This window comes from Syngnathus leptorhynchus, chromosome 14, assembly GCF_054491065.1.
Source record: "Syngnathus leptorhynchus isolate UIUO chromosome 14, UIUO_Slep, whole genome shotgun sequence".
Taxonomy (NCBI): domain Eukaryota; kingdom Metazoa; phylum Chordata; class Actinopteri; order Syngnathiformes; family Syngnathidae; genus Syngnathus; species Syngnathus leptorhynchus.
Genome location: NC_141208.1, coordinates 4,565,432 through 4,589,299, shown reverse-complemented (window position 1 = coordinate 4,589,299; position 23,868 = coordinate 4,565,432). Strand labels below are relative to the sequence as shown.

The 23,868-nt window shown below is 42.8% G+C and overlaps 4 protein-coding genes across 6 annotated transcripts in view; 2 read left to right on the top strand and 2 right to left on the bottom strand.

The window, feature by feature from the left end:
• Positions 1 to 1,658: 1,658 nt before the first annotated feature.
• On the bottom strand, positions 1,659 to 7,817 carry atg9b (autophagy related 9B). The gene is made up of 15 exons (XM_085930582.1): positions 7,424 to 7,817; positions 7,144 to 7,314; positions 6,994 to 7,037; positions 6,648 to 6,712; positions 5,924 to 6,094; positions 5,166 to 5,307; positions 4,268 to 5,016; positions 4,035 to 4,188; positions 3,788 to 3,967; positions 3,374 to 3,619; positions 3,059 to 3,297; positions 2,864 to 2,957; positions 2,706 to 2,790; positions 2,421 to 2,578; positions 1,659 to 2,099 (listed from the first exon to the last, which is right to left on the bottom strand). Exons 2-14 carry the CDS (start codon positions 7,250 to 7,252, stop codon positions 2,439 to 2,441), a joined length of 2,418 nt encoding a protein of 805 aa, XP_085786708.1. The 5' UTR covers positions 7,253 to 7,314; positions 7,424 to 7,817; the 3' UTR covers positions 1,659 to 2,099; positions 2,421 to 2,438.
• Positions 7,818 to 8,032: 215 nt separating this feature from the next.
• On the top strand, positions 8,033 to 12,084 carry abcb8 (ATP-binding cassette, sub-family B (MDR/TAP), member 8). Its single transcript, XM_085929833.1, has 16 exons — positions 8,033 to 8,200; positions 8,673 to 9,000; positions 9,067 to 9,222; positions 9,295 to 9,389; positions 9,449 to 9,554; positions 9,729 to 9,890; positions 9,956 to 10,041; positions 10,112 to 10,209; positions 10,287 to 10,392; positions 10,455 to 10,488; positions 10,567 to 10,703; positions 10,790 to 10,884; positions 10,958 to 11,091; positions 11,169 to 11,316; positions 11,404 to 11,654; positions 11,773 to 12,084. The coding sequence occupies exons 1-16, from the start codon at positions 8,103 to 8,105 to the stop codon at positions 11,854 to 11,856; spliced, it is 2,118 nt and encodes a 705-aa protein (XP_085785959.1). The 5' UTR covers positions 8,033 to 8,102; the 3' UTR covers positions 11,857 to 12,084.
• Positions 12,085 to 12,170: 86 nt separating this feature from the next.
• Positions 12,171 to 16,178, top strand: cdk5 (cyclin dependent kinase 5). 2 transcript variants are annotated; one of them, XM_085929730.1, is made up of 12 exons: positions 12,171 to 12,370; positions 12,662 to 12,750; positions 12,834 to 12,901; positions 13,131 to 13,191; positions 13,259 to 13,315; positions 13,402 to 13,497; positions 13,560 to 13,634; positions 13,743 to 13,839; positions 13,987 to 14,056; positions 14,188 to 14,248; positions 14,321 to 14,401; positions 14,549 to 16,178. In XM_085929730.1, the coding sequence occupies exons 1-12, from the start codon at positions 12,334 to 12,336 to the stop codon at positions 14,633 to 14,635; spliced, it is 879 nt and encodes a 292-aa protein (XP_085785856.1). In that variant the 5' UTR covers positions 12,171 to 12,333; the 3' UTR covers positions 14,636 to 16,178. The 2 variants fall into 2 exon arrangements, with proteins under 2 accessions (XP_085785856.1, XP_085785857.1); XM_085929731.1 differs by having other exon boundaries at positions 14,321 to 14,475.
• Positions 16,179 to 16,195: 17 nt separating this feature from the next.
• Positions 16,196 to 23,868, bottom strand: part of asic1c (acid-sensing (proton-gated) ion channel 1c) — a 35,830-nt gene continuing 28,157 nt past the window's right edge. For both annotated transcript variants that reach the window (XM_085929729.1, XM_085929728.1), the window contains exons 4-11: positions 21,819 to 21,969; positions 21,694 to 21,750; positions 21,275 to 21,428; positions 20,570 to 20,661; positions 20,385 to 20,464; positions 20,236 to 20,307; positions 19,488 to 19,540; positions 16,196 to 17,742 (exon numbers count right to left, since the gene is read on the bottom strand). In XM_085929729.1, the coding sequence (XP_085785855.1) occupies positions 17,664 to 17,742; positions 19,488 to 19,540; positions 20,236 to 20,307; positions 20,385 to 20,464; positions 20,570 to 20,661; positions 21,275 to 21,428; positions 21,694 to 21,750; positions 21,819 to 21,969 (738 nt within the window). In that variant the 3' untranslated portion in view covers positions 16,196 to 17,663. The remainder of the gene's footprint in view (positions 17,743 to 19,487; positions 19,541 to 20,235; positions 20,308 to 20,384; positions 20,465 to 20,569; positions 20,662 to 21,274; positions 21,429 to 21,693; positions 21,751 to 21,818; positions 21,970 to 23,868) is intronic.

The following is a 23,868-nucleotide window of genomic DNA, read 5'->3' as shown; positions in this document are numbered from 1 at the left end:
AGCCATTTTAGCATGAAAACATTTAGCACCTTGCCCCAGTCATTGTGACCCTTGACTGGTGTGTTGTTGGGAGGTTGTCCATGCTGCCACTGTTGCTGATCCCGGCCAGTAGTGCGGAAATAAATTAAAATATGGATGTTGTCAGTCTCTTTGCAGTTCTTCTTTGAAAGCCAAATGCATTATAATCACGGATATTTATTTACACAGGGGTGGGGGAGGGCATTTATTTACACAAGTGGACGATGCAACCCGACTAATCGGGACACAGTTGTTACTAGAGGGAAGGCTTTATTGTCGCAAGTGGATGACAACGACTATTTTGGGGCCACATTTTAAGCAAATACTTGATGTTATGCAGAGCGCAAAACTGACAAATATTTACCGTTAAAGATGTAAAATCCTTCATGACTAGAGAGCGAGTATGAGTCCTTAATGCTAAGGCACTGCTTTAAATAAAAAAGAGAATACCAGCAGTGAGGTGTCTGTAATATAAACAAGCAACGTTGAACTCCAGTGTCTTTTACAAGGTGAATTTCTCAGACGCAGCGCAACGCATGACCTCACTAATACGGCCGATAGAAAATAAGTCGTTATATACAAACGTTCAGAGCTGGCGGCTCAGCTCCCTTTCCGAGCTGTTGCATGTGCTCTCCATACATTTATGTACACTTAAAACTCTGCTTACTATATTTGGATGTAAATATTTAGCTATCAGTGCAAAGTACTGAGATTGTTAGCATCATGAAGCATTTGTTCTTCCATAGACGTATGAGGCTTAAATATTTTGCGATAAGAGCTGCTAATCATCTCTGCAATAGTGGCTTGTCTATATGTTGTGCCTATTTGATATGTACGTGTGTTTACATGTATGTTATCTCTAAGAATGAACCACTCGAACGTGATGCCATCTAGTAATTTCTTTTCAGCTACTCATAATTTGAGGGCACCGCCGTCTGTCACACAATGAAATGAAAGAATTTTTTTTTTTTCTGGCAATAAATAATGCTTAGCTGTTACATACCAGAGGAGAAAAAGGTAATAAATATTTAAAAAAAGGCAAATTGAGTCAAAACACATCGTCATAAAGACCAAGAGTTAGTACATTTGTGGGAATTTCCCATGGAAATTAGTTCATGGGGAGTAAATGACATGCACAGGGAATTTGGCTAATATATTTTAAATGCATGTTTTCTGGGTTCACTGAAAAAAAAAAAAGGTAAAAAAATACTAAATCATTTTAAAATATTTTCATAAAAACTATGTCTTCATGAAAGTCAAATGGTAATAATATTAATCGTAATAAAAATCCCAGAAAATGTTCACCGCTTTTTGCATCAACAAGATATGTGTTAGCAAGCCTTAAGTGTTTTTTAATTTTATATTTTAAAGATTTCCCTCCAAATAAATTTAGGATGGCAGCATGATACCTTAGTGGTTAAGCACACATGCCTCACTGTTCTGAGGTTGAGGGTTCTAATCCCGTAATTGCTGTGTGACTTAATGGACAGGAACCAGGAAGTGACTTTAGTGGGACATTTTGCCCGTCTTAATGTTACGACATAAATATCTTACAAAAGAGTTGATAATACTGAACAAAATCTGTGAGAGACAGCAGCATCAAAACGCTCCATGTAAAATCACAAATCAAGTCCTTGAGCCACATTACTCCTCTAGCAGTGCATGTGCTAGCTTATTTATATGCATGTATTTAACAATGTGGACTCTTCAAGTAACGACGCGTCGCGAGGATCTAATGACTACGATACTTCCATGCGGGAAGAATGCAGCAAAAAAAAAAAAAAGAAATATAAAACAATACTAGAGGCTTGTGATGTGCACTACAAATACTCAAATGGTGCAGATAGCGCCTTTGGTGTTTTTCCATCAGTGGTCTTTGTGAATACACCATTTTGCCGACGCACGCACGCGGGTTCATTTGAACAAGATAAAAACATGTATGCTTCCCTGATGTCCGCACAGAAGACAACAATAGTGGTTTCTTCGTGAGATGTCCTCGTGTCAAAAGGATGGATTTAAAGGTCCGTGCTGAGGATCTTCTAAGGCCACAAAGTTCATTGGTGAAAAGTAAAATGTAAACGCTAGAAGGGGGGGACGACACAGGAAGAAAGGCGTTAAAAATCTTTAAATGTCTTAGTGAGGCAACAGACCAAGAAGGCGACATGACTAGAACCCCTCAAACACACTCTGGAATTTACTGAACTGCTCACATAAACGCTACTTAATTAGGACAGACACTTTAAAGTCGTGTAAAGACTTCCTCGTGGTAGCCTTTAATATCTCTCGACTAATTAACCTTTTAATTGAACTTCTCATTGGAGCACGACATTAAGAACAAATTAGAAACAAGTCTTTGATGTACTTAACGCTAAGCTACACGGTTAAAAATAGAGCGCACACACCTTATGTCGTAAGGCACTTCAACAAGTCCCCGTGTCCTGTTTCCTAGTGGATGCGCTATTTAGCTCCTCTTCGTCTTCCTCCTCCTCTTCTTCTTGCCATCCACCGAGGTGCACGGGTGTTACCAAAGATGGCGTGGGACCAGCATGGGCCGGGAAACCTGACAATTTGCATTGTGAATTAAAAACAAAGCATATCTCATTTTGAAGTGATGCCGCTAAGTTTTCATTTTCACACTTAAGTTCCTTCACTGTTGTGCTCATGTGCAGGACAGTGTTTGCAATTACCAGTCCTGCCGTGTAGCTCAGTCAGTGGCACTGAGCTAGGCCACTGCCCCGAACTTTTCTGCGGGTGCGACGTCTGCTGGTGGAGCTAAAGAGACAGATTGCCCGTCAACAAAAAAGTGGCAAGGTGAAAATGGACGTGGCACCAAAGAGACAATTACCTCGTGCATGTAGATAGCGTGGAGGCTCATCTCTGCTGAGGCAAACTCCGAGTGCAGCGTGTTACTCCGCAAACGGCTGTCGCTGAATGACATGCTGATGAAAACAAAACCCGTTTGACGGTACATATTAGGAATAGGATTTTGTCTACGATAATAAATATCATAGCCGTAAAATGTTTGAGGTCTGTTAAGAACCTGTCGATAACGGTGCGATCACTGTGGTAGATGGTGCTGTCTTGATGTACGGAAGCCGCTTGGTGGCGTTGCCCGCGGCCCCGGCCGGTGTGTGGCAGCTGAGAGGCGGACAAGGAGGCCAAGACGCTAGCGGCGGCTGACGCTGCCGTGCTAGCTGGGATAAAGCGGTGATCTCTCCCTTGTAGTCCCGACGCGGCGAGAACGGGGTGCGCCAAGACGCTGGCCAGCAGATTCTCAGGCTGGGAAAGATAACGGTGGAATTCATTGGTAATCGCTACATGACGATGGACGAGATTGGCCTTCGGGATTTCTTACGGCGGTAGCGGACTCGTTGGACTGCAGCGATGTGCAAAGAGGAGCCTCAGAGAGCAGGAGCTGCGTGGAAGGACCGCCTTGCGCGTCGTGTTGCACCTTCTCCTTCAGGTGGCTGATGAACACCGAGCTGTCCAGCGGTGGCTGCCAGTGTGGATTCTTAATAGTGAAGTGCATGAGTGACAACTCTGTCTTGCCGTTCTCCGCCTGCTGGTACACGGACGCTTCCGTCTGGCCCTCGGACAGCCACTGTAAAAACATCATTAAAAGAGGTCATTGACAAAGGTGTGTTACGGATTTTTAGCATCTTCTTTTTTTTCCAAATGTGAGAGGCACCACAAATGAGTTGTAATACCAAAAGTGACCAGAGAGAGGCAACAAATCTCAAATGTGAATGCACCGATGAGTCCTGCTTACCGTGGGATTCCCGTGACGTCTGATGTCCATCTGCGCAAAGGAGCAGATGTCCCCCACGCCAATCACCTCCACCGTGAAGTTCCTGAAGAAGTCGACGATCTCCAGAGACTTGTTCCTCAGCAGGAAGATGAGAATGAAGGGTGTAATGATGGGACTGAGCAGCTCCTCCAGGATGAACACCTGACAGAAGCATTTAGGAAGTGTAAACGAGGGTGCGCTTCATTCAACCGAGGTTCCCTCTACTCACCGCTTTGTACTGGAAGAGCTGTGCCACCTCGTCACGGGTCTCGCCCTTGTTGGCGTTGCCCCTCCAGTGGTCCGGCATGTAGTGGATGTGGGCCAGCATGCACTGCAGCAGCTGCTCTGGGCACCAGACCATATGCTCGTCTGGGATGAAGGACCTTGTGTGGGACAAAACAAATGTTGGCTCTTTCCAAATGTGTACGCCGGGACATCGGAGACGAGGAAGAAGCAAGCCACCTGGTGATGGTGATAACCACCCCTAGCACCGTGATGCCAGTCAGAATGTGTTGCACCGTCAGGACGTCTTCGTCGTAGACGGTCAGCGCGATGAGAACGGCTAACACCGAGCCCGAGAAGAAGGCGACGTTTTTCGCCAGCACGGTGAGCAGCGGCGACGTGAAGGAGTTCATGTATTTGGACGTGGGCTTGTAGCCTCGGCCCAGGCGTCCGTGAAGCTCGTGGTTCAGCTCGTTGAAGTGGCGCAGGTAGAGTCGGCCGTAGAGGGACCAGCGCCGAGCTCCCAGACTCCCGGGTTCCCGCCGGATGATTTCTGTGTAGCTGAAAAAGGCGTAGAGCACCTGCCACACCAGTATGAAGGGACAAAGCAGGAGATTGGCCAGGCCCATGAGCAGGATGACCCTGCTGAGCTGCTGCGCCAGCTCCAGCCGATTACTGCTGCGTTTGTATTTGGGGTGGAGGTTCCACTTGTTCTGGAACAGCGAGCCGGGGCCCCAGAAAAGAATGAGCTCAAAGTTGTACTTCAGGCCCTGTGTGAGGAAGACCACATCGCCCACTAGGGGGAGCTGCAGTCGCACGGGGAGCAGGGATTTGTTGATCATGGCCACCATGTAGTTCTTGAAGCGTAGGATGCGGTGATAGATGTCCAGTTCTGTCAGCTCTTTCTTGTGGACGCACATTTGCTGCTCTCGCTGCAGGCTGATGAGGCGGTCTTGGACTTCCTGCCACGTGAAGTTGCATAGTTCATCCTGGGACAATGAGAGAGTGAAGATTCAAATTTGCATGTTAGCGACATGGATGAGAGGAGAGATAATGTGATGGTAGTTGCGTAATGCACGATAAGTCTCTTTTCAAATCTCAAGCCATGAATCTCGTGGACAGTGTTGGAAATGTGTACCATTCTGATCTTCAGCGCTTTAATGTAGAACTGCCGGATTTCCCAGTAGCTCAGGACGTTGCAAATGACCTTGATGAGTCGATAGAGCCAGAAGATGGCCGCCATGATGAGAAGGAATATGATCCAGCTGTTGGCTTGGATCCTGAAGCACAAAAGGTAGACAATGAAGGAACAAAGAACTAATAGACATAAGTTGTTAAGGAGATATTTTTGTGTAAGCTGTGGAAAATAAGCACGAGCCAGGCTACTGAGGAGGAAAAATATGCTAACATAGGGCGGAGCTTGTTCTTCACAGCTCGCCAGCAAAGTGTCATGTGGCGGTCGGCTATGGCCAAGATGCTGGCGTCTCGTCTGACCACTTTTACCTCACTGACATGGATCAATTACGAAATGTGGAGCACAACAACTTCAGTGTCATCAACACGAACCAGTCACATGCTACTGATATGAAGGGAACAACTTGTCCATTTATTTGACATAAAAGTTGTTTTGGCGAGGCGTCGCAATGCTTTGAGCAATAAAGACTTGGAAAACAAATTTGGGCTTTTTTTTTCAAGTTAAATGTACAAATCTAAGAGAATAGTGACATTTTGTTGACTAAAGTAGGAATGGGCAAGTATCAACACCGGATTTTGGTGTCCGTACCAACCTTATTTTGAGGTATCATCTTGAAGACAGACACAATATTTAAGCCAAACAAAATATGACATTATTTAACAAAAACAATGCAGATGAAAAAGTAATGAAAGAGCTCTTGCCTCTCAGTGCACTGCTGGCTGGGCAAAAGGGCATCGGGGATGGTGACCTTGCTCCTGTCCAGTGGGTTATGACCCGGCCCCGTGTGATTGACAGCACGGTTGGCGAACAGGACGTCATACTCCACGCAGTTGACCAAGAACGTCGTGAACGTGACGACGAACAGAAACTGACTGAAGAGCACCAAAAAAAAAAAAAATTAAGTAGCTAGCACAAGACCTGGGCATCTATTTAACAACCCATATTTCCACAATTTGTCATCCACCCATTTTGTGTCGGTACCATTTAATACAGAATGGAGATGTGGGTAAAAAGATGTAGAGATACCATCAATGTGGGTGTCAAATACAGATTGGAGAATCTGAATTAGCAGTCAGTGGTGTATTACGCAAGATGAGTCATCGGGGTGTCACTGTTTGGTTATTAGTTTATGACGCCCGATATTAACACGAGCCGTGGTGACATTCTGACAAACAGAGAGCTAAAAATAGACTTGCCCCCACTAGCAGAGCACAGAATAATTTATCTCAGACAGCCGGAATGGAAAATAAACAATATGCGAGGGTAGGACAAGTGCTGTGGGTGATTCGCATTGACTGGGAGATTCAACTATATGAAACCATTTTAGTTCAACTACGAAAACCTGGTAGGGTGTACTTGGAGATTTACCTGATATAACAAAACTGTCAATCAAATCATCTTCAGGTAGTTGATATTAATACTTACACAAGTTCAAAGAACTCTGACAGCATCATACAAGCGAAGCCATTCTTTTGATGAAAATGATAGATGTGAACACAAGGGTTAAGGGAAAACGTGACACATTTAAATGAGACGTAGAAAAATACTTGGGAGGTCGGTCAGCCTGTCGCTCTATCTATGCAACAGAGAAGTCTCCTGGTTAGGTGTTTTGTTGTTTTTCAAATTTGAACATCAAAGTGTCACACAATGATCCTGTTGCACTTTAGTGTCCAGTGTCTTAACAAGTTTGAACAACACTGCTTAACTAGTGAATCAGCTTCCCTAAGGCTCAGTGCAATGGAAAATGTCACAGTAAAACACACAAGGATATTCTCGTGAAGAAGTTATCCAGGTTCTTGATGTGGTGCCATGAATCTGCGACAGAAATGTTGGGGAAAATTAAGTAAATAGCATGACTGTGAGACTTGGAAAGCTTGTATGCCACTTTGGTAGCTTTTTTTTTTAATTATTATTTGTTTACCTTTCAGGCCTTCGGGCACATGGAGCAGCAAGTCCTCCTCCCCGGGTGGAGAGTCCTCCTCCAGGTCCTCAATCCTCTGATATTCCCGGTAGGCTTCCAAGTTGGCCATGGTTGTGCTTCACATTCTCTACCCAGTCGTTCAACTCACCGAAGAAGCTCTCCTGACAGCTTCTGTGTCACCATACAAAACCAAGACCTTCAAAAACGTGGCTGCTTTCTGCACCACCTCGAGAAGTCCTAAGTCAGGCTAGCAACATGCTAAATTAGCGTGACAACTTACGATAGCTTGTGACGTAAAGCTAAAAAAATCTCCCACTGGAGTAATTGATGTGTTATTAATCAGCGTGATGCGCCAACCATAGGAGACAAATAAATGTCCCCGCGGCGAGTGAGAAGTGGTCGGCTAGTGTAGGGATGATTCAGCCAGTCGAGCGTGGTCACGCAGAGTGCACGGTTTGTTTTGTTCCCGACTCGCTCCGTCATCCGCTGGTGTCGAAGTCCTTTTGCTACCCACTTCAGTGAAAACACAACGGTGACTCGCAGTCTTTCAATCCGCACGCTTAAGTTCACCTTATGGCACAATCGACTTGACAGTCTAAATTGGGCCAGCTCTCTTCCAAAAATACAACATACCTTACGTGTGTGCCTACTGTTTTTGTCTTTCACAAACAAACGTCACTACAGGTTTTGGCTGTGACAACTTCCGGTACAGAGTTGTAGTTTTTGCAAATGATTGTGTAATATTCTTGTCACGTTGTTTTAAAAAGTCAAAACAATTAAAAATACATGAAAAATAATTTTTAAACGTAATTTAATTATGTCTATAGCGAATTAAATTGTTCTAAAAATAATATTTACAAGCTATCGTGAGAAGTGCATTGTGGGTGAATTCAAGATGGCGGCGCGCATGTAGCACTTGAATAACAAACTATTGTTATTGTATCAAGAAGGCTGTTAAAATGTGGTATTTCCTTAGATTAAATGTCGCTGTGCCAATGCGGTTGCTGTCGTTACATCTGCGATGCAATGATACGGCTGGTTTATGGAAATATTCACGGTAGGGTAATGTGACCCGCTAGCATGGTGGGCTTATGACAGCTTAATGGTTGGTGCTCCTTAACCCTGTTTTACTTAGTCGATAACAGGATTGTATGCACTCTTTTTAGACTAATTACACCTCCATAATTTTGTTCATTATATTTTTTACAAGTTTCAATTAATTCTACATGGAGCAAATTTAACCTTTTGTAAATAATTGAAAATATTTTATGAATTAGCTTTTCAACTATCTCAATTAAAATTATTACCAATCAGGAACAAAATGTAAAAGTAGGCCAATATTATTAATGGAAAATAAACCAGAAAAATACCTACAATTGGTCATTTAATAATAGTTTATAAACTACAAATAGGATCATTGTTACTGGAGTATTAGTATCTTCTTGGACACTAACTATATAAAATGCAAAGATATTTTCTGGCCCCTCATTTAGGAATTTAAAATGTGTGTGTTTTTTTTTTTAATACAGATTGCATTCATCTTCAGGATCCAGTGTATTCAGCGCCTCACGTCAACACGGGAATGTCACCAGTCGCTTGTGGACCGCAGCCCAGAAAGCTCTGCGGCAGTCAGCCACGCGAGCATCTAAACGCTCTGAGGTGACACTGAGGTTCCTCCTCGCACCAGCAGCACTTACAATCGTCGGGAGACTGTTTTACCACACTGTGTACTGCGAGGCGGACCTGAACAACAACAACATCCGAGTGGACACCGTGACCAAAACTCCAGAGTTCAAATGGCACATCCTGTGGGAATTTGTGAAGCCTCAACTGCTTGCGTTGACATGCGCCGTTCTGGTAAATCAGTGCGCAGAAATGTAATGTAACATTTCTGTCTTTATAATTAACTTATTTTCTTTTCAGCTGGCTTTTGGTGCGGCCGTTTTAAACATTCAAATTCCAATGATGTTGGGGGAGCTGGTGAATGTTGTAGCACGCTACCTGAGGGAACACACTGGGAATTATGTCCGTGAGATAAGTGGACCTGCTTTCAAGTTGCTCGGACTGTACGGCATCCAAGTATGAAAAAGTTCTAAACAACCATTGATAACATTGCTGTAATTGCTTTAATGATGGGAAATCTACAAACAGGGCTTGTTGACAAGCGGCTATATCATCCTGCTATCGAAAGTCGGAGAAAGGGTGGCGGCGGACATGAGGAAAACCCTTTTCGCCTCCCTACTGAGGTATTTAATCCTAACTACTGAAAACACATCCTGTCGTTGACGTTCTTTTTGTCACTCAGACAAGATGTGGCTTTCTTTGACGCTAACAAAACTGGACAACTGGTGAATCGTTTGACAGCGGACATTCAGGAGTTCAAGTCTTCCTTTAAGTTGGTCATTTCGCAGGTACGATGCAAATGTACTAGTGGCCTTCAGGTGGAGGTGATTATTTATGTATTCATTTATTCATTTTCTATCGCGCTTACTTAGCGCGCAAGTCGCTATTTTTGGACATGCAGTATTTGGAGTTGTTAAAAGTTGTCTGCGTTTTAATTTTGTGTATTTTGCTGACGCTTTTAGGGTCTGCGGAGTATCACACAGACAGTGGGATGCTTTGTGTCGCTTTACATCATTTCTCCAAAACTCACCGGGTTGACCGTGGTGGTCCTCCCCTGTCTAGTCGGGGCGGGAGCTGTCATTGGCTCGTTCCTCCGAAGACTTTCCCGGTTAGCTCAAGAACAGGTGAGGGGAGGATGTTTTTTTTTTTATTTTTTTATTTTTATTAACTATTGTTTGTTTCCATGAAGGTTGCCAAAGCAACAGGAGTGGCGGATGAGGCTCTCGGTAATGTACGAACAGTGAAAGCCTTTGCCATGGAGGAGCGGGAGCTACAGTAAGTGGAAAGCGTTTCATTTCTTATTACCGCAAACTGCGTTCAAATGACGTTTTCATTTCTACTGCAGGTGGTACGCGTATGAAGTTGACAAATCTTGTGAAATGAATGAAAATCTTGGGACTGGAATTGCTGTTTTCCAGGGACTTTCAAACATCGCTCTCAACTGTGAGTCTGTTCATTTGAACCAGGAACGAAATGATTCAAGAAAAAAAGTTTGCAGCTATTTTGTTATCTCCTTGCAGGTATTGTTCTCGGAACTATTTTCGCCGGAGGAACTCTAATTTCTAGCAATGAAATGTCGCCTGGAGACCTCATGTCTTTCTTGGTTGCTTCCCAGACAGTACAGAGGTAATAGACATGCCAGTGCCTTCAATCAGAAATATTTTAACCAATATATATATTTTTTTTAGGTCCTTAGCCAGTATTTCTATCCTATTTGGGCAAGTAAGTCGATTAAAGTAAAATTCAGAAGTCGATTCTTGGCTTTGGTTCACTCTCATTGCCTCCACATCTTCTTACCAGATGGTGAGAGGAACAAGCGCTGGTGCTCGTGTTTTTGAATATTTGTCGTTGAAACCTTCAATTCCTCTTTCCGGCGGGGGACGCATTCCGTATCATTCTCTGACAGGACGAGTTGATTTTCTCAACATTTCATTCAGGTTGGAGCCTTCTTTTGGACATTTCAGTGAACATCAAGTGCTACCATGACAGGTCTGTGTTTATTTGGGGTGTTTTATATTTGTAGTTACCCAACAAGACCTGGCCATCAGATTTTGGACAAGTTCAACTTAACGCTGCCACCTAGCAAAACAATCGCCATTGTCGGGGAATCTGGAGGCGGTAATGAATGATGTCATCAGACAGCCGGATGTAAACTCTACAATAATTTGCAACATTTGTTGTTTTATTTTAGGCAAGTCCACAGTAGCGTCCTTACTGGAGCGTTTCTATGACCCGACGAGCGGCGTCGTAATGTTGGACGGACTCGACATTCGAACGCTTGATCTCTGCTGGCTCAGGGGACAAGTTATTGGATTTATTAATCAAGTAAAAGAAAATCATCTTTTATCCCAATTAAGATCATGACTTTGCATAATGAATCTGTGTCACATTCTTCTCGACAGGAGCCCGTTCTGTTTGGAGCGTCTATCATGGACAACATCCGCTTCGGGAAGCCCGAGGCCACCGACGCGGAAGTCTTTGAGGCTGCCAAACAAGCCAATGCTCACCGTTTCATTACGACTTTCCCAGAAGGCTATAACACCGTGCTCGGTACCAGATTTTCATCACGTGTCCCCCTTGCTCGCTGCAGCTCTGCTTACCTCTTGGCTCTGATATGATGATATCTTTACGTGCCAGGCGAACGCGGGGTGACCTTATCAGGAGGACAGAAACAGCGCATCGCCATTGCCCGGGCCCTCGTTAAGAATCCATGCATCCTGGTACTGGACGAGGCCACCAGCGCCTTGGATGCTGAGTCAGAGCGAGTGGTGCAGGAGGCTCTGGACCGGGTCAGCCGGGGGCGGACTGTTCTAATCATCGCCCACCGCCTGAGCACCATCCAGGCGGCTGACCTCATCTGCGTCATGAGCAACGGAAGCATAGTAGAAGTGAGTTTCAATGTTAATCGGTAAAATAAAAATGCCTGATGTTAAGTAATTGTTATTCAGTAAATCCTGGAGATATATAAGGTATTTGTCTATAATTTTGAAAAACGTTTTCTTTCAGGCTGGAACTCACATGGAACTGCTGCGCCGAGGCGGATTGTATTGCGACCTGATCCGAAGACAAAGAGCTGAGGGGCAGAAATGAACCTCGCCCAAATATGTTTACTGGAGATGCTAATTTCACATTCAATCAGTCCAATGAGTTAAGATATAAGAGATATTGTTTTTAGTTTAAGTGGACCAGATGTGAGAAAAACAAACACTACTACAATGTCTTTAAGATTTCTAAATATAATTTAGCTCTATTCAAAGCTTACTGTACATGACTATTGTGAATAAGGAATGCTTTAATTAAATTTTCTCTTTTATATCGTTGGCATATTAAAGTGTTAAAATAGTATTTACGCATACTGTATTAGTGTTAACAGCAGGATTTGACGAGGTAATGCACCTATTTGGTCTGTAGGGGGCGCAACAATCTCTACTCTACAGAGCGCTCCGAAGCAGCAAGTGTTAGCGTGAAGCTAACGCTAGCAATCATAACAACCCCCCCACTAAATTCGGGGCTTGGTCACTGGGTTGTTCCGCTGGCTACTTATTAGCCGGCTAAAACAGGGCGGCCATGCAGAAGTATGAAAAACTCGAAAAAATCGGCGAGGGTAAGTTTTCATAAATACTCGCTGTTATGCTATTTTACGCGAATTGCTATGTTAGCTTCTATGCATCTTATCTGTTAGCTGACGTTAGCTTCGTTTTTACGTCGTGTGCTTGCTCATTTCTTATTTATAATAGGGTTCGTGAAGTTGATGTAAACGTGCTCATAAAAATGTCCGTGATCTTGTTAGCGTAGGGGGGCGATGATCTAACTAGCGAGCATGCTAATAGCTCAGCAGTGTCATTCAATCTGAGTTAGAATTTGTTTTTGACATTATTTATCATCAATTCCTCAGGTACCTACGGAACTGTATTCAAGGCTAAAAACAGAGAAACCCACGAAATAGTGGCCCTGAAACGAGTCCGTTTGGACGATGACGACGAGGTGTGTGTTTGATTTCGAACGGGTGTATTTGTTGCATACGAGCCGCTAGCACGGTGTTGCTAACCGCTTTCCACCCCCTACAGGGCGTGCCAAGCTCTGCCCTGAGAGAAATCTGCCTGCTGAAGGAGCTCAAGCATAAAAACATAGTCCGGTCAGTGCATGTAGATTATTGACAGACTTTTTTTTTTAAATCCTAAACTAGTGTAGAAATTTAACAAATTCAGTATAACCAATTCAAGCCTTCAAAACAAAGACTTCATCTTATAATTCATCTTTTCAAATGATCCAGTGCCACTTTTCAGTTCTGCATTAGTTTCTCCAGCGCATACATGCAAATTCTACACAAATTATGATTCCTAGTTGAATTCTGTCCTTTGCAGACTACACGACGTGTTGCACAGTGACAAGAAGCTAACGTTGGTCTTTGAATATTGTGACCAGGTGAGAAAACCTCAAATGGGCTCATTTGTAGACACCTGAGCTAATATTTACCTTTTCCACCACGCAGGATTTGAAGAAGTACTTTGATAGTTGCAATGGAGATTTAGACCCTGAAACAGTGAAGGTGAGAAATCAAAATCGTGTCACTTGAGCCCCAACTGCGTCAGTCATCATCAGTGCACTTCTCAACGCTTTCCTCCGTCTTTCCAGTCGTTCATGTTCCAGCTGTTGAAGGGACTTGCTTTCTGTCACAGCCGCAATGTTCTTCACAGAGATCTTAAACCGCAGAATCTCCTCATCAACAGAGTGAGTCAACCTTTCAATGACACATAATGATCCATCCGTTTCATTCATGCTTGCGTTTACAGAACGGCGAGTTGAAGCTGGCCGACTTTGGACTCGCTCGAGCGTTCGGTATTCCCGTGAGGTGTTATTCAGCGGAGGTATGGCGCGCTAACCGCTAACTAGCTCAAATGCCGACTGCATAAGAGAGGAGATAGCCTCGGGAATCTGCTTGCGTCGGCGTGACCGACCACATCGTGCGTTTGCAGGTGGTGACGTTGTGGTACCGACCCCCAGACGTGCTGTTTGGCGCCAAACTTTACTCTACCTCCATCGACATGTGGTCTGCTGGCTGCATATTTGCAGGTATCATTTTCAGTGCACAAACACTCATTGGACTCTTCATTAGGTACACCACTGCAGTCCAACCACCTGTCATCTAACTGTGGTGCTATAAGACTAGAACTTGGTTTGTCTGGCGTTATGTATCTGATATGTTGTTTTTGGATTCAGAGCTCGCTAACGCCGGAAGGCCTTTATTTCCCGGGAATGACGTGGACGACCAGCTGAAAAGAATCTTCAGATATCTTTTTTCTCTCTCAATGTGTCAATGTAGTCTGGATTTGCACTGCAGGTCCAATTGGCTAATTTCCATTTCCGCCACAAATTTTTGGGACTGCAGCTTTTGTTTCGCTTTCTTTAACTGCCCGGCACGTTGTTGGGAACGCCGACTGAAGAGCAGTGGCAAATGATGACCAAGCTCCCAGACTACAAGGTAGCATATGTACAAAATGTCATGTGTGTGTGTGTGTTTGTGTTTTGGACTCACCGCTTGCTGTGTTTGCAGCCATATCCTTTGTATCCAGCCACCACCTCGCTGGTCAACGTGGTGCCCAAACTCAGCAGCACAGGTCGAGACCTTCTTCAGGTACTGCCCAGCGACAGAGGGCTCCAAAGGAAGCCCTGACTGCACCGAATTAAATAGTTAGAATTTGAGAAATAGTAAGAGTTTCACAAAATTACAAAGAAATCAAAAAGAAAGCCCCAGTGACCATTTTGCTGTCCTCCCACACAGAACCTTTTGAAATGTAACCCGCTCCAGAGGATCTCCGCAGAGGAAGCATTGCAGCATCCTTACTTCGCCGACTTCTGCCCGCCCTAAATCCTTCATCGCATCTCGGCTCCACGTCAGCCGCCAATCGATCCGGTTCTCCCGTCACGCTAGCAGGTCATTAGAAGCAGCTCCGTGAAGGCCGATCCCACCTTTTAAAAGAACCGTGGCCAAAGCGGCTCTTTTATACCACACACTACCGACTGCATTCATTTAGAGGAGTACAAATTTCGAAACCAATTTTTAGAAACTTTTAATTTCACACACAGCAACAGAACCACTTTGGGGTCACTTGTTGCTAGGCGGAATTGATCTCATAGAGCTGAAGCCACAATTTGAGGAAATGAATTTTGAATATCAGAGTCCAAAAGACGACAACAAAACAAAATTCATCAAGTGGGTACATCATGAAAAAGCAATTAAAAAAAAATTGGCCACCAGTCCTAAGTTGAAGGAACCCTGTGCTGCTCCTCATTCATTGAAAAATATTTATCTCCCGGTGACACTTCAATGAGTTGCAGCTTAATAAATAAAAACAACATTTAGAATTTGACCCCAAAAACACACTACAAAATAAAACTATATTTTCCATTTTTATCAAACAAACCTATGGTCCTTTCCGGTCGCCTCTTTCACGATTGTATGTTGACAATAATAGCATGACAAGTTAATTTATGATTTTGTATAAGGCCCCTATTTTATATTTGTCTTTGCACACTTTGTTTTTTTTTTTAAACATTTTGTTTTATTTCATGATTTTCGCTGTTAGTTTTGCACACTGACGTTATTGCAGCTGGTTTTCAATAAATGAGCCAATATAATTCGAGTAGTGTCACAGTGGACCATTAATATAATTTATATATTATCTTTGGGTATATACACACTCATTGTTTGTAGTGCACTACTATCAGGATTGTGCAATTCCTCTGAGGGCTCTACAAAATTCATGCAGAAATGGTCTGCAACATTCGAACAAATGTTCACCATTACTGAAAATAATAAGCTGTTGTGGCAAATTGATTTATAACAAATACGCTGAGGTTTTATTGTTTGAAAACTGCATCTCGGGCCAGATCAAATGCTGCCGCCGGCCCGCAGATGGCCCACGAGCCGTACTTTTCTCCTCCCTTGATATATGACACACTTTAAACAGTACAAAATTTCATATTTTCTTGCACCGGTCGCCTTTTTAATTGTTTTTTTTTTTTAACACGTCGCTTATACTCCAATAATATCGTTCATTTTGATTGTTAGGGCAAAAGCCTGCAAAGCTTGAGATGTTTTCGGAGCAGCTATCACTTCTTTTGTCAGGTAGTGATGCAGAAATACGGTTGCATGTATTTATTAATGCTGGAATGTGAATCTTGGTTTAGTACTACTGTGCTCTGTAGCGGGCTCTGTACAATTGAACAGTGGATTACATTGTCAAAGCCACAAGTGTTTTTTATGAACTTTCACATGTAGAATTCTTTAAGACAACGTTTTGGGTTTTTTATTTCACAGTGAAGAGTGATTTTTTTTTTTTTTTTGCTAAGTTGCTTTTGTTGGTAGAAGCCAATAAGATTGAGTATTCAGTAAAGTGGACATAAATGCGCTTCCTTGTTTTTTTTTGTTTTTTTTTACAGATGTCAGTCACAAAATACTAATCTTGACACTTCCCACTTAACTTTCCAAAAAAGTAAATGCTGAAATTATCCGAGAAATAAGAGGCCAACAGACGCGATTCCGATGGGTAAATATCCACTTTATTATACTCGATCGTTGTTACATCACAAAAATGTCATTTGTGACTTTGTTTACACGTTGAGGAATACTTAGAATAAGAAGAATAACAACGGGATACAACGGGTGGAATCGTACAATGCGTTTGTGTCGTTAAGTAACGGAACGTTGTGCGTCACTTGTGGATGAGTCTCAAGTCACGTTAGTGCTAATCACCAAGACACTTATGGCCTACATCCCACACATGGAAACAGTCGCTCTAAGGTCTATACATACTGTACCTGTTCCTGTAATTTATACATGACACGAATGAACAGTACGGCATTTCTTTATGGCATTCATTTGTGATTATATACACGATCCAGGTCACCGTTTTGACCGAAGCTTCTGTCGACAATAGATTACTATCACAAGGCATTGTGCTGATTAATCGATGAAGAAGAATTGAGGCCACACTGAGAAGAAGAAGAACAGTGCAGCAAGTCAGAGAATTATGGGAATATGTGAGTAATGGTGTAACATTGACAAATAAGAAAATGTTTTTATTTATATCTATGGGAGGATTATATTACTACAGAATATTTTGTAAGAGTGAAAAGTATGAAGTTAAAACGATCACAGTCACGGTCTTCCCAGGAATATGTCATTTTACGAGAAAATATTTTTGGGGGGTGAAAATCACGCTGTACTACTAGAAATAGTTGTAATATTTGGAGGCTAGTCATTTTTACAAAAAAAATTGAACAAATGTTAAGATATGATTCATATTTTGTGTATCATTTTTTTGTCAAAAATTTCAATTGCATGAAAAAAGGACCTTTGTACTTTCAGCGTGGCCCTCATATTCCTTCATCCCAATGAAATAAGACACACTTGACATGATTAAGAAAGGCAACGAAAGATGTTTTCAGCTTTGCTAGCATCTGCAAAGTGAATGATCACACGTGTTTTTCATTTTGATTAGCATATATGACAAGATGGATTTAAGCTCAACAGTAACAACAATCAGTCTGCTAAGGTCACCCTGGAGAAGGAAGATGCTGCACATATAAAGAGGCCATGTGTTTTTCTTTGTGGTCACGTAGCAATTTCAATTGCTTTATCGGACACTGGGATTGAAAAGTGACATTTTTTTGGAAAAACATGAAGAAATTATGTTGCATTTAAACCTGAGTTGTGTTTTTATATTTATGATAGTATTCTATTTCTATCCAGGTATTGAGAAACTACTGTACACTTCTACTGTATTTGTTATTCTCTGATAAATCAATTGTTTCACAGTTTGCTGTCCCCCCCCCCCCTCACCCTCTCAAAAAAACACAAACATCAGGTTAACAAGCAAACTCCTCAAAATTGCCTAGAGTCGGGTGACGAGGTAACATGTTCGGCGTGAATCCGAGACTGTCCGAGTGACTCCGGAGTGTATCACAGGTGCTCTGCGGAAAGATGGGGAGAGGAGTGTGTGTGTTTGGGGGGGGGTCGAGATGAGTCAACAGGATCGAACCAAGGAATGATGATGACGATGAGTGTGAAGCACACGTAAACATGAGGGTGAAAGGAAGGGAGGAGGGGAAAAAAAAACACAATCTTAGTCATTTTTAGTCCGAGTTGTACAGAGGTGCAATGATTCGATTATTCAGCAATTAATCGATTCACAAATTAATCAACTACTATTTTGATAATCGATTAATCTTTTAGAGAATTTTTTTTTTTTAAAGGGGAACTAAACACAAAAATGTTTTTAGCAAGAATATGTTGCCACGGCTCACTTTTTTGGGGGGCTTTGGTTACGTGACATTTTCAATGCGAGTCCCAGGGTAGGTGTGATGTTAATTTCAGTCAACAGCAGAGGGCGCTATTAACCTAAATGGCGGCCACCTGAGTTAGATGAAATGGATTCATTTGCTTTATTCTTATTCCACAAACGTAATATTATCAAAATATTTGGTTAGACATGTGGGGATGCATAAAACATATTCTTGCTCACAACATTTATGCATTTAGTTCATCTTTAACCTGAAATTGTTTCAAACTGTTTGAATTTTCACATCTCAACAGGAAACATTGTCAGTAGACTCACTATGATTAATCAGCAGAAGACTTTTGCAAACTGAATCCATTTTTTTCTGCATTTTCTGCTCTTGTTTTCCATTGGGATGTACGTAATAAAGCGTTGGTCACTATTCAAGGGAAAAGAATGTGCCCAATATGTAGTCTATTCACGGACACCGAAACATTTGCTCCCAGTCAGAGTGTGAAAGCTTCCCGCCGACAAAGAAGTCTTTTTCAAATGGTGCGATAAGTAATGCGTCTCGAGATGCTATCTGTGCTCCGGCTTCTAAAAAGGGAGCATCAGCGTTACGGAGAAGTGATACAAGCTTTCAATGAATATGTAATGCATTTTCACAAAGGGCCAGGCGGCATTATTCGGCGAAACAAAGTCTGCGTCCGCAGAGAATCAAAGCGACTCAAGTCATCCGTAAAACCGACAAAGAGAAGATTCCCACTCCGATTGCTTCCCGAGGCAAACTGTCCTTGAGTAAAGAGGCACTCTCTAGCTGCACTGCATCAACCGTGTTTTTTTTTTTTTTTCTCCCCCCCACCCACTGCACTCGACTTGACGATACAGTAGCCCTGCGGAAAAAAAAATACGGTACAGTGAATGCATCACGATGAGACGCTACAAAATAGCAACATGGAGGAAAAGAGGCATGTTGCTATTGTTTGTTTTCTTTCTTCACCGAATAAGTGTGTTTTCTTTCTTTTTCATTTTAATTATTTCTTTCTTGTATAGCTCTACTGAGCAGCCTTTCCTTCTTATTTAGCTGTTAAAGGTCAATTTAGCTATTTATTTTTTTTTCTATCCAATGAAGAGCCTTCAGACTAGTTTGCCGCCTAAACAGGGTGTGGTGAAAATCGAGAACGTAAACGCAGGTATTTAAAAATAATGCTTTGTTGTAATTATTAAAGCACAGATGGAGTAATTTGGCCCAAGTTAGCATCATAATAATTATTTCAGGCCTGCAATTTGTGTGTTTACGATGCTATCATTAAATTGCTGCTCATTTTATAACGAGTGTGACATCATGAGGGGAGCGGGAGGGGGGGGGGGGGGGGTGAGGATGCGTGAGATGACTTAATGACAGTGTGGGAGCATATATTAGCAACTTGGGCGTGCTACCTGGGGGCATGATTAGGCGTGACACCAGGGCTGCTTGGGGTCTCTGGAAACTCCTGGAATAGACACCATGAAAGAAAGATGGGTGAGGGTGACTGAGATGAAAGTAAAGCACAATGCGTTTGGTGTTTGCCAAAAAAAAAAAAAAACAGGCGGAAGATGACGTGGAATGCGTGTTATAGAAGGTGAGGTATTGAAGTGGATGCGAGTCAACGTTTTAAATGAGCTTCACTTCACTAGTGAGGTGTCTGGTGAGAAATGGGACACATTGAGAAGCGGAGGAGGAGGAGGAGGAGGAGGAGATGACGAACAAACGTATGACATGGATGGTGCACAAGGCAGCAAATATCACAAGTTACTCGTCAAGTGAAAGCGCGAAGTACAATAAATCTGAAAAAATTGCCGTGCCATTATCTCACCCCCATAGTCACAAACGACCAAAGTTGGCCTGACTTGCATGCAATCTTTTCCTCTCGCTTAACTTTTGTTATTTAGTAGTTGTGATGTTTTAAAAAAAAAACAAAAAACTTTTCTGACATTTAAAGAGCCACTCTGGGATTCATTGATATTATTTTCAACCAATGCATAGGGGAAGTTGTATTTTGCCAAAAGAAACCGAGTTAGCGTCATCAAATTAGCATTACAGCTGTCAAATGAAGCTAATTCCACTCATCAAGGAGAAGAGGCTCCCAAATCCCCCCCCCACTGCAATTTTTTACAACGAGCATTGAAAGAGATGATGATAGATTACCAGGTTGTCACTCTGACAGCGCTGCGGTCTCTTCTTGCGCATGCAGTAACCCAAAACTTTGTCTTTGAACACCTGAAAACAACATTTAGATGTCAGAAATGTCAGACATGACTGAGAACTGAGAAGAAGTGATTGAGTCGTGGCTTTACCTCGTATAAGTAGTCAAATATTTCCAGTATTGTCAGCACGCTGGCTCCTATGAACAAACCCATCTGCCCTCCGATGTCACCTTGAAGACGAGACGTGAAGAGACACATAAATGTCATTTCTCATGGCAAATCCATGTCAAAGCATCCGTCGGGGTTTCAGCCAAGTTCGCAGGCGCGGGTCTTACCCAGAAGCCCGGCAATTTCGTACGCCTTCTTCTGCTCGATCTTCTCGTAATTCAGAGCTTCAAAGAAGATATCCAGAACCAAAATGTTTTCTCTGGAGAGGGCAAAGTCACACAGGGAGCACAGCCGACACACGTTTGAGTAGCCGTCCGTGACTGACGGTCATAAATTGAGTACACTTTCATTTTTGTTACATTGAAGGTGAACGATGGAGACTCATCATGCATGCACACGTTAGAAAGAAAAACACAAGCATCTGGTGTTGAGATTCCAAAAGTGTGGTATACGTGCTACACAGGCGCCCTCTAGTGGTACTCAGTGTGCGATCTTAGCAATGGACTGCACCAACTAGAGCATTTTCTTTTTTTTATTCGTCCAGTTGTAATGAACTTAAAGTATTTTATCTCGTATGAAATAAATTTGACTTAAATCATTGAAGTTGATTTTTTTTCCCCCTGCCATGTTAACGATATAAAATATTGAAACTGTCTAACGGATACGACTTTTTTCAAACTGATGCCAATATGAGTACTTACGCCTGAGATTTCATTGATACCGATACCAAGTACCGATACCGCAATTTACGACACATACAATTAAATAAAAACATTACATTTCAATAAATTGAAATTCAATTTACTGGTTGTAAAAAGTTTGAGCACCACTGTTGTAGTTTACCCAACAACTAAACGCCAAGTCATACTCACCCGATATACTGCTCAGTTTTGTTGAATTTCTTAGCCAGATACTTAGCAGATGCCTTACTGGGGATCTTAACCATGGACAGCTCCTTGCCATAGCGAGTCATGTTGCAGGGGGTCTGACACACACAGTAATCGTTGTCTTTCTCTACCAAAAAGTCTGTGGATGATCAGAGGCCGTCAAACATCGCTGCGGAGAAACAACCCTGCACGCTACAGGCGCTAAAAATAACTCAGGAGAGTTCCAGTCGCTGCCATCGTTCACTTTCCATGAAAGCAAAGCATTGTACCCAGAAGGGAGGGCTTTCCATTTAAGACCAATTACATATACAGTAAATTGTCTTTTTTCCTCAAATAATGGCATTTATTCGAAATATTACAGTGACGACACAAGTGATGAATCTGGTGTCGGAGCGTGTGCTCACCTAAGGCCGGGTCAGCGCAGTCTTTGTACTGCTCAGGTGTGCAAACAGTGGAGGTCCCTACGTTCAAACAACAATCCCGTAAACGATCAAACACGCCGTAACCGAGAGTTTTGCCGACCTCCTACCCGGCATGTGGACCATTCTGCAGTTGCAGTTTTCCAACAGGTAGCGTGTTTCACAGTCGATACGGCAGGCGGTGATGCTGTACGTGGAGAAGTACTCCGAGTCGATGGGAGTCGACTTGCAGTCTCCCCAAGGCGGAGGGAGGTACTGAAGCTGAGGGCGGCGGGGGAAAAAATAAATAAATAAAGTCTATTGTTTCAACGGATTACAGCAAACAATGCTTTTCACGTCCCAATCAACAATATTGACAGGCTTTTAAAACCCAACACGGGATCCAAAAAAAAAAAAAAAAAACACGTTTGGTCACACCGACATTATCGGTAACAAGCAGACGTCATGCAGAACATGAAGGATGCAGGTCTCATCTCGTAGGAGGTGAAAACAGAGTACCATGGGAATAGAGACCGGCTCACACTGGACACCACAACCAGAAGACGAAAAACCATCGAGCTCAAACCAAAACCCGTACCGACTCGACTTGGAACCGCTACGTTTAAAGGGGGGTGGTGGGTAATGTGGTGGACATAAACTCAGAAACATTAAAGCATCACAAATGCAAAGCCAGTTAAGATGAACGTGGGAGGGAGGGGGGGACTTCACCCTGAAGAGACTTTTGAGGTGGTTAGGACATCATTAACATTGTGGCATGCAGCAAGGCCAGAGAAACAACAGCGGACTGTACTCTACCCTCTGCTCTTGGGTGGAAACAAAGGTTTGGAAGCCAGGGGCCACCCCGAAGCCCAGCTGGTGGAGGAAAGGAGGCTCTGACTGAGCGTGAAGCTGTACCTTTATGCCGGCCTCATATGACGTCTCATCTGGGCGAGGGAATGGGGGCGGATGAGGGAACACACAACCAGCGCGTGTCATTAATAGTCAAATGAGATCGAAAGAAGTGAGAGCCGAGCTAGCCCGTTAGCGTGACGCTGAAAGAAAATAAAACAGCTTCTTGTGACCTGCTGCAATTGACTTTTCATTCAGCCCAATAGTTCAACTCATATTTTCTGTAATTGATTTAGAAAGCGTCAAGGGGATTTCAGCAGCTTTGCGGCATGATTTAAAATGACACCATTTTATCATCCATCGGTTATTTTGTACAAGACACTAATGTAAGGCACATAATGAATGGGGCCGCTTGAATTGACGCCGCTGTGGTGATGAATCATAAAATGACAACTCCTGCGTGCATGGTTTTGGTTTTCATGATAATTAATAGCACATATTTTATAAATGCAAATGGCTGAATGCATCTTTGTGGTGTTTTGAAGAAAAGTAAAGAGCAGGAGGGAGATTTGAACGTGTTTGTGGTGTCCAGGTTTGGGTCATCCCATGTTATTCTGCTGAAAGAAAACAAGGTGGCTCGTATTTCATGCTCGTGGTTTTGGGCTGAGACAAACGGAAGCAAAATCAATGAAACACAATGAACCCAATGTTGGAACGAATAACTGCTGCAGTCGCTGACGGACAGCTTTTGTCATTTGTGCGAAGCCACTTTTCATCTTTTATCAACAGGATTTGAAAAGGCCACCGTAAGATTGAACTGTCAGCGTTTGGGAAAACCTTCACAGTGCGTCGCGAGGAAACGAGGAGCTTTTGAAACAAGTTGTCAGCGGGTTTGATGGTCAAATTTCAATGGGAACCTTTTAAGAAGTCTGTCAGTCTGACAAAAGCAGCCAAAAGAGCTTTGAAGGATGCCATGGAAGATGTGCTTGCTCATTTAAAAAAAAAAAAAAGGAATGAAAAATAGTCCTTGTTATTAAGTTGATTTTTTTTTTTTCCCACTCTTTGCAATGATGTGTTGGCATAACAACCAGACACCTGCGTAAGTGGCCTTCTGGGTCATGATGTTGGAACACACAGTTACGTGTCTGAGTCATTTTTAATTTCCTTTTATCAAATGTTCGTGTAATCAAAAGAATTTCAAATATATCGTCAAAGACAGTAACTTGCAAACTATTTGTTGGCATGACAACCAGACACCCGACCGAGCACGGCATTACAGGTCTCGATATTGTCACGTGAGCGCCGAATTAAAGCTTTTAAGTCACGACAAGT

Excerpts from the sequence above, each read along its gene's own strand:
- abcb8 (XM_085929833.1), top strand. The coding sequence starts at position 8,103 with ATGTGGTATTTCCTTAGATTAAATGTCGCTGTGCCAATGCGGTTGCTG. Across the intron at positions 9,555-9,728 it reads TTAAGTTGGTCATTTCGCAG|GGTCTGCGGAGTATCACACA; the intron begins GTACGATGCAAA and ends TGACGCTTTTAG. Across the intron at positions 10,210-10,286 it reads TTCAAACATCGCTCTCAACT|GTATTGTTCTCGGAACTATT; the intron begins GTGAGTCTGTTC and ends ATCTCCTTGCAG.
- cdk5 (XM_085929730.1), top strand. The coding sequence starts at position 12,334 with ATGCAGAAGTATGAAAAACTCGAAAAAATCGGCGAGG. Across the intron at positions 13,635-13,742 it reads TGAGGTGTTATTCAGCGGAG|GTGGTGACGTTGTGGTACCG; the intron begins GTATGGCGCGCT and ends GTGCGTTTGCAG. Across the intron at positions 14,249-14,320 it reads CCAAGCTCCCAGACTACAAG|CCATATCCTTTGTATCCAGC; the intron begins GTAGCATATGTA and ends CTGTGTTTGCAG.
- atg9b (XM_085930582.1), bottom strand. The coding sequence starts at position 7,252 with ATGGCCAACTTGGAAGCCTACCGGGAATATCAGAGGATTGAGGACCTG. Across the intron at positions 6,095-6,647 it reads TCAGAGTTCTTTGAACTTGT|TCAGTTTCTGTTCGTCGTCA; the intron begins GTAAGTATTAAT and ends GGTGCTCTTCAG. Across the intron at positions 2,579-2,705 it reads TGAGCTACACGGCAGGACTG|GTTTCCCGGCCCATGCTGGT; the intron begins GTAATTGCAAAC and ends GCAAATTGTCAG.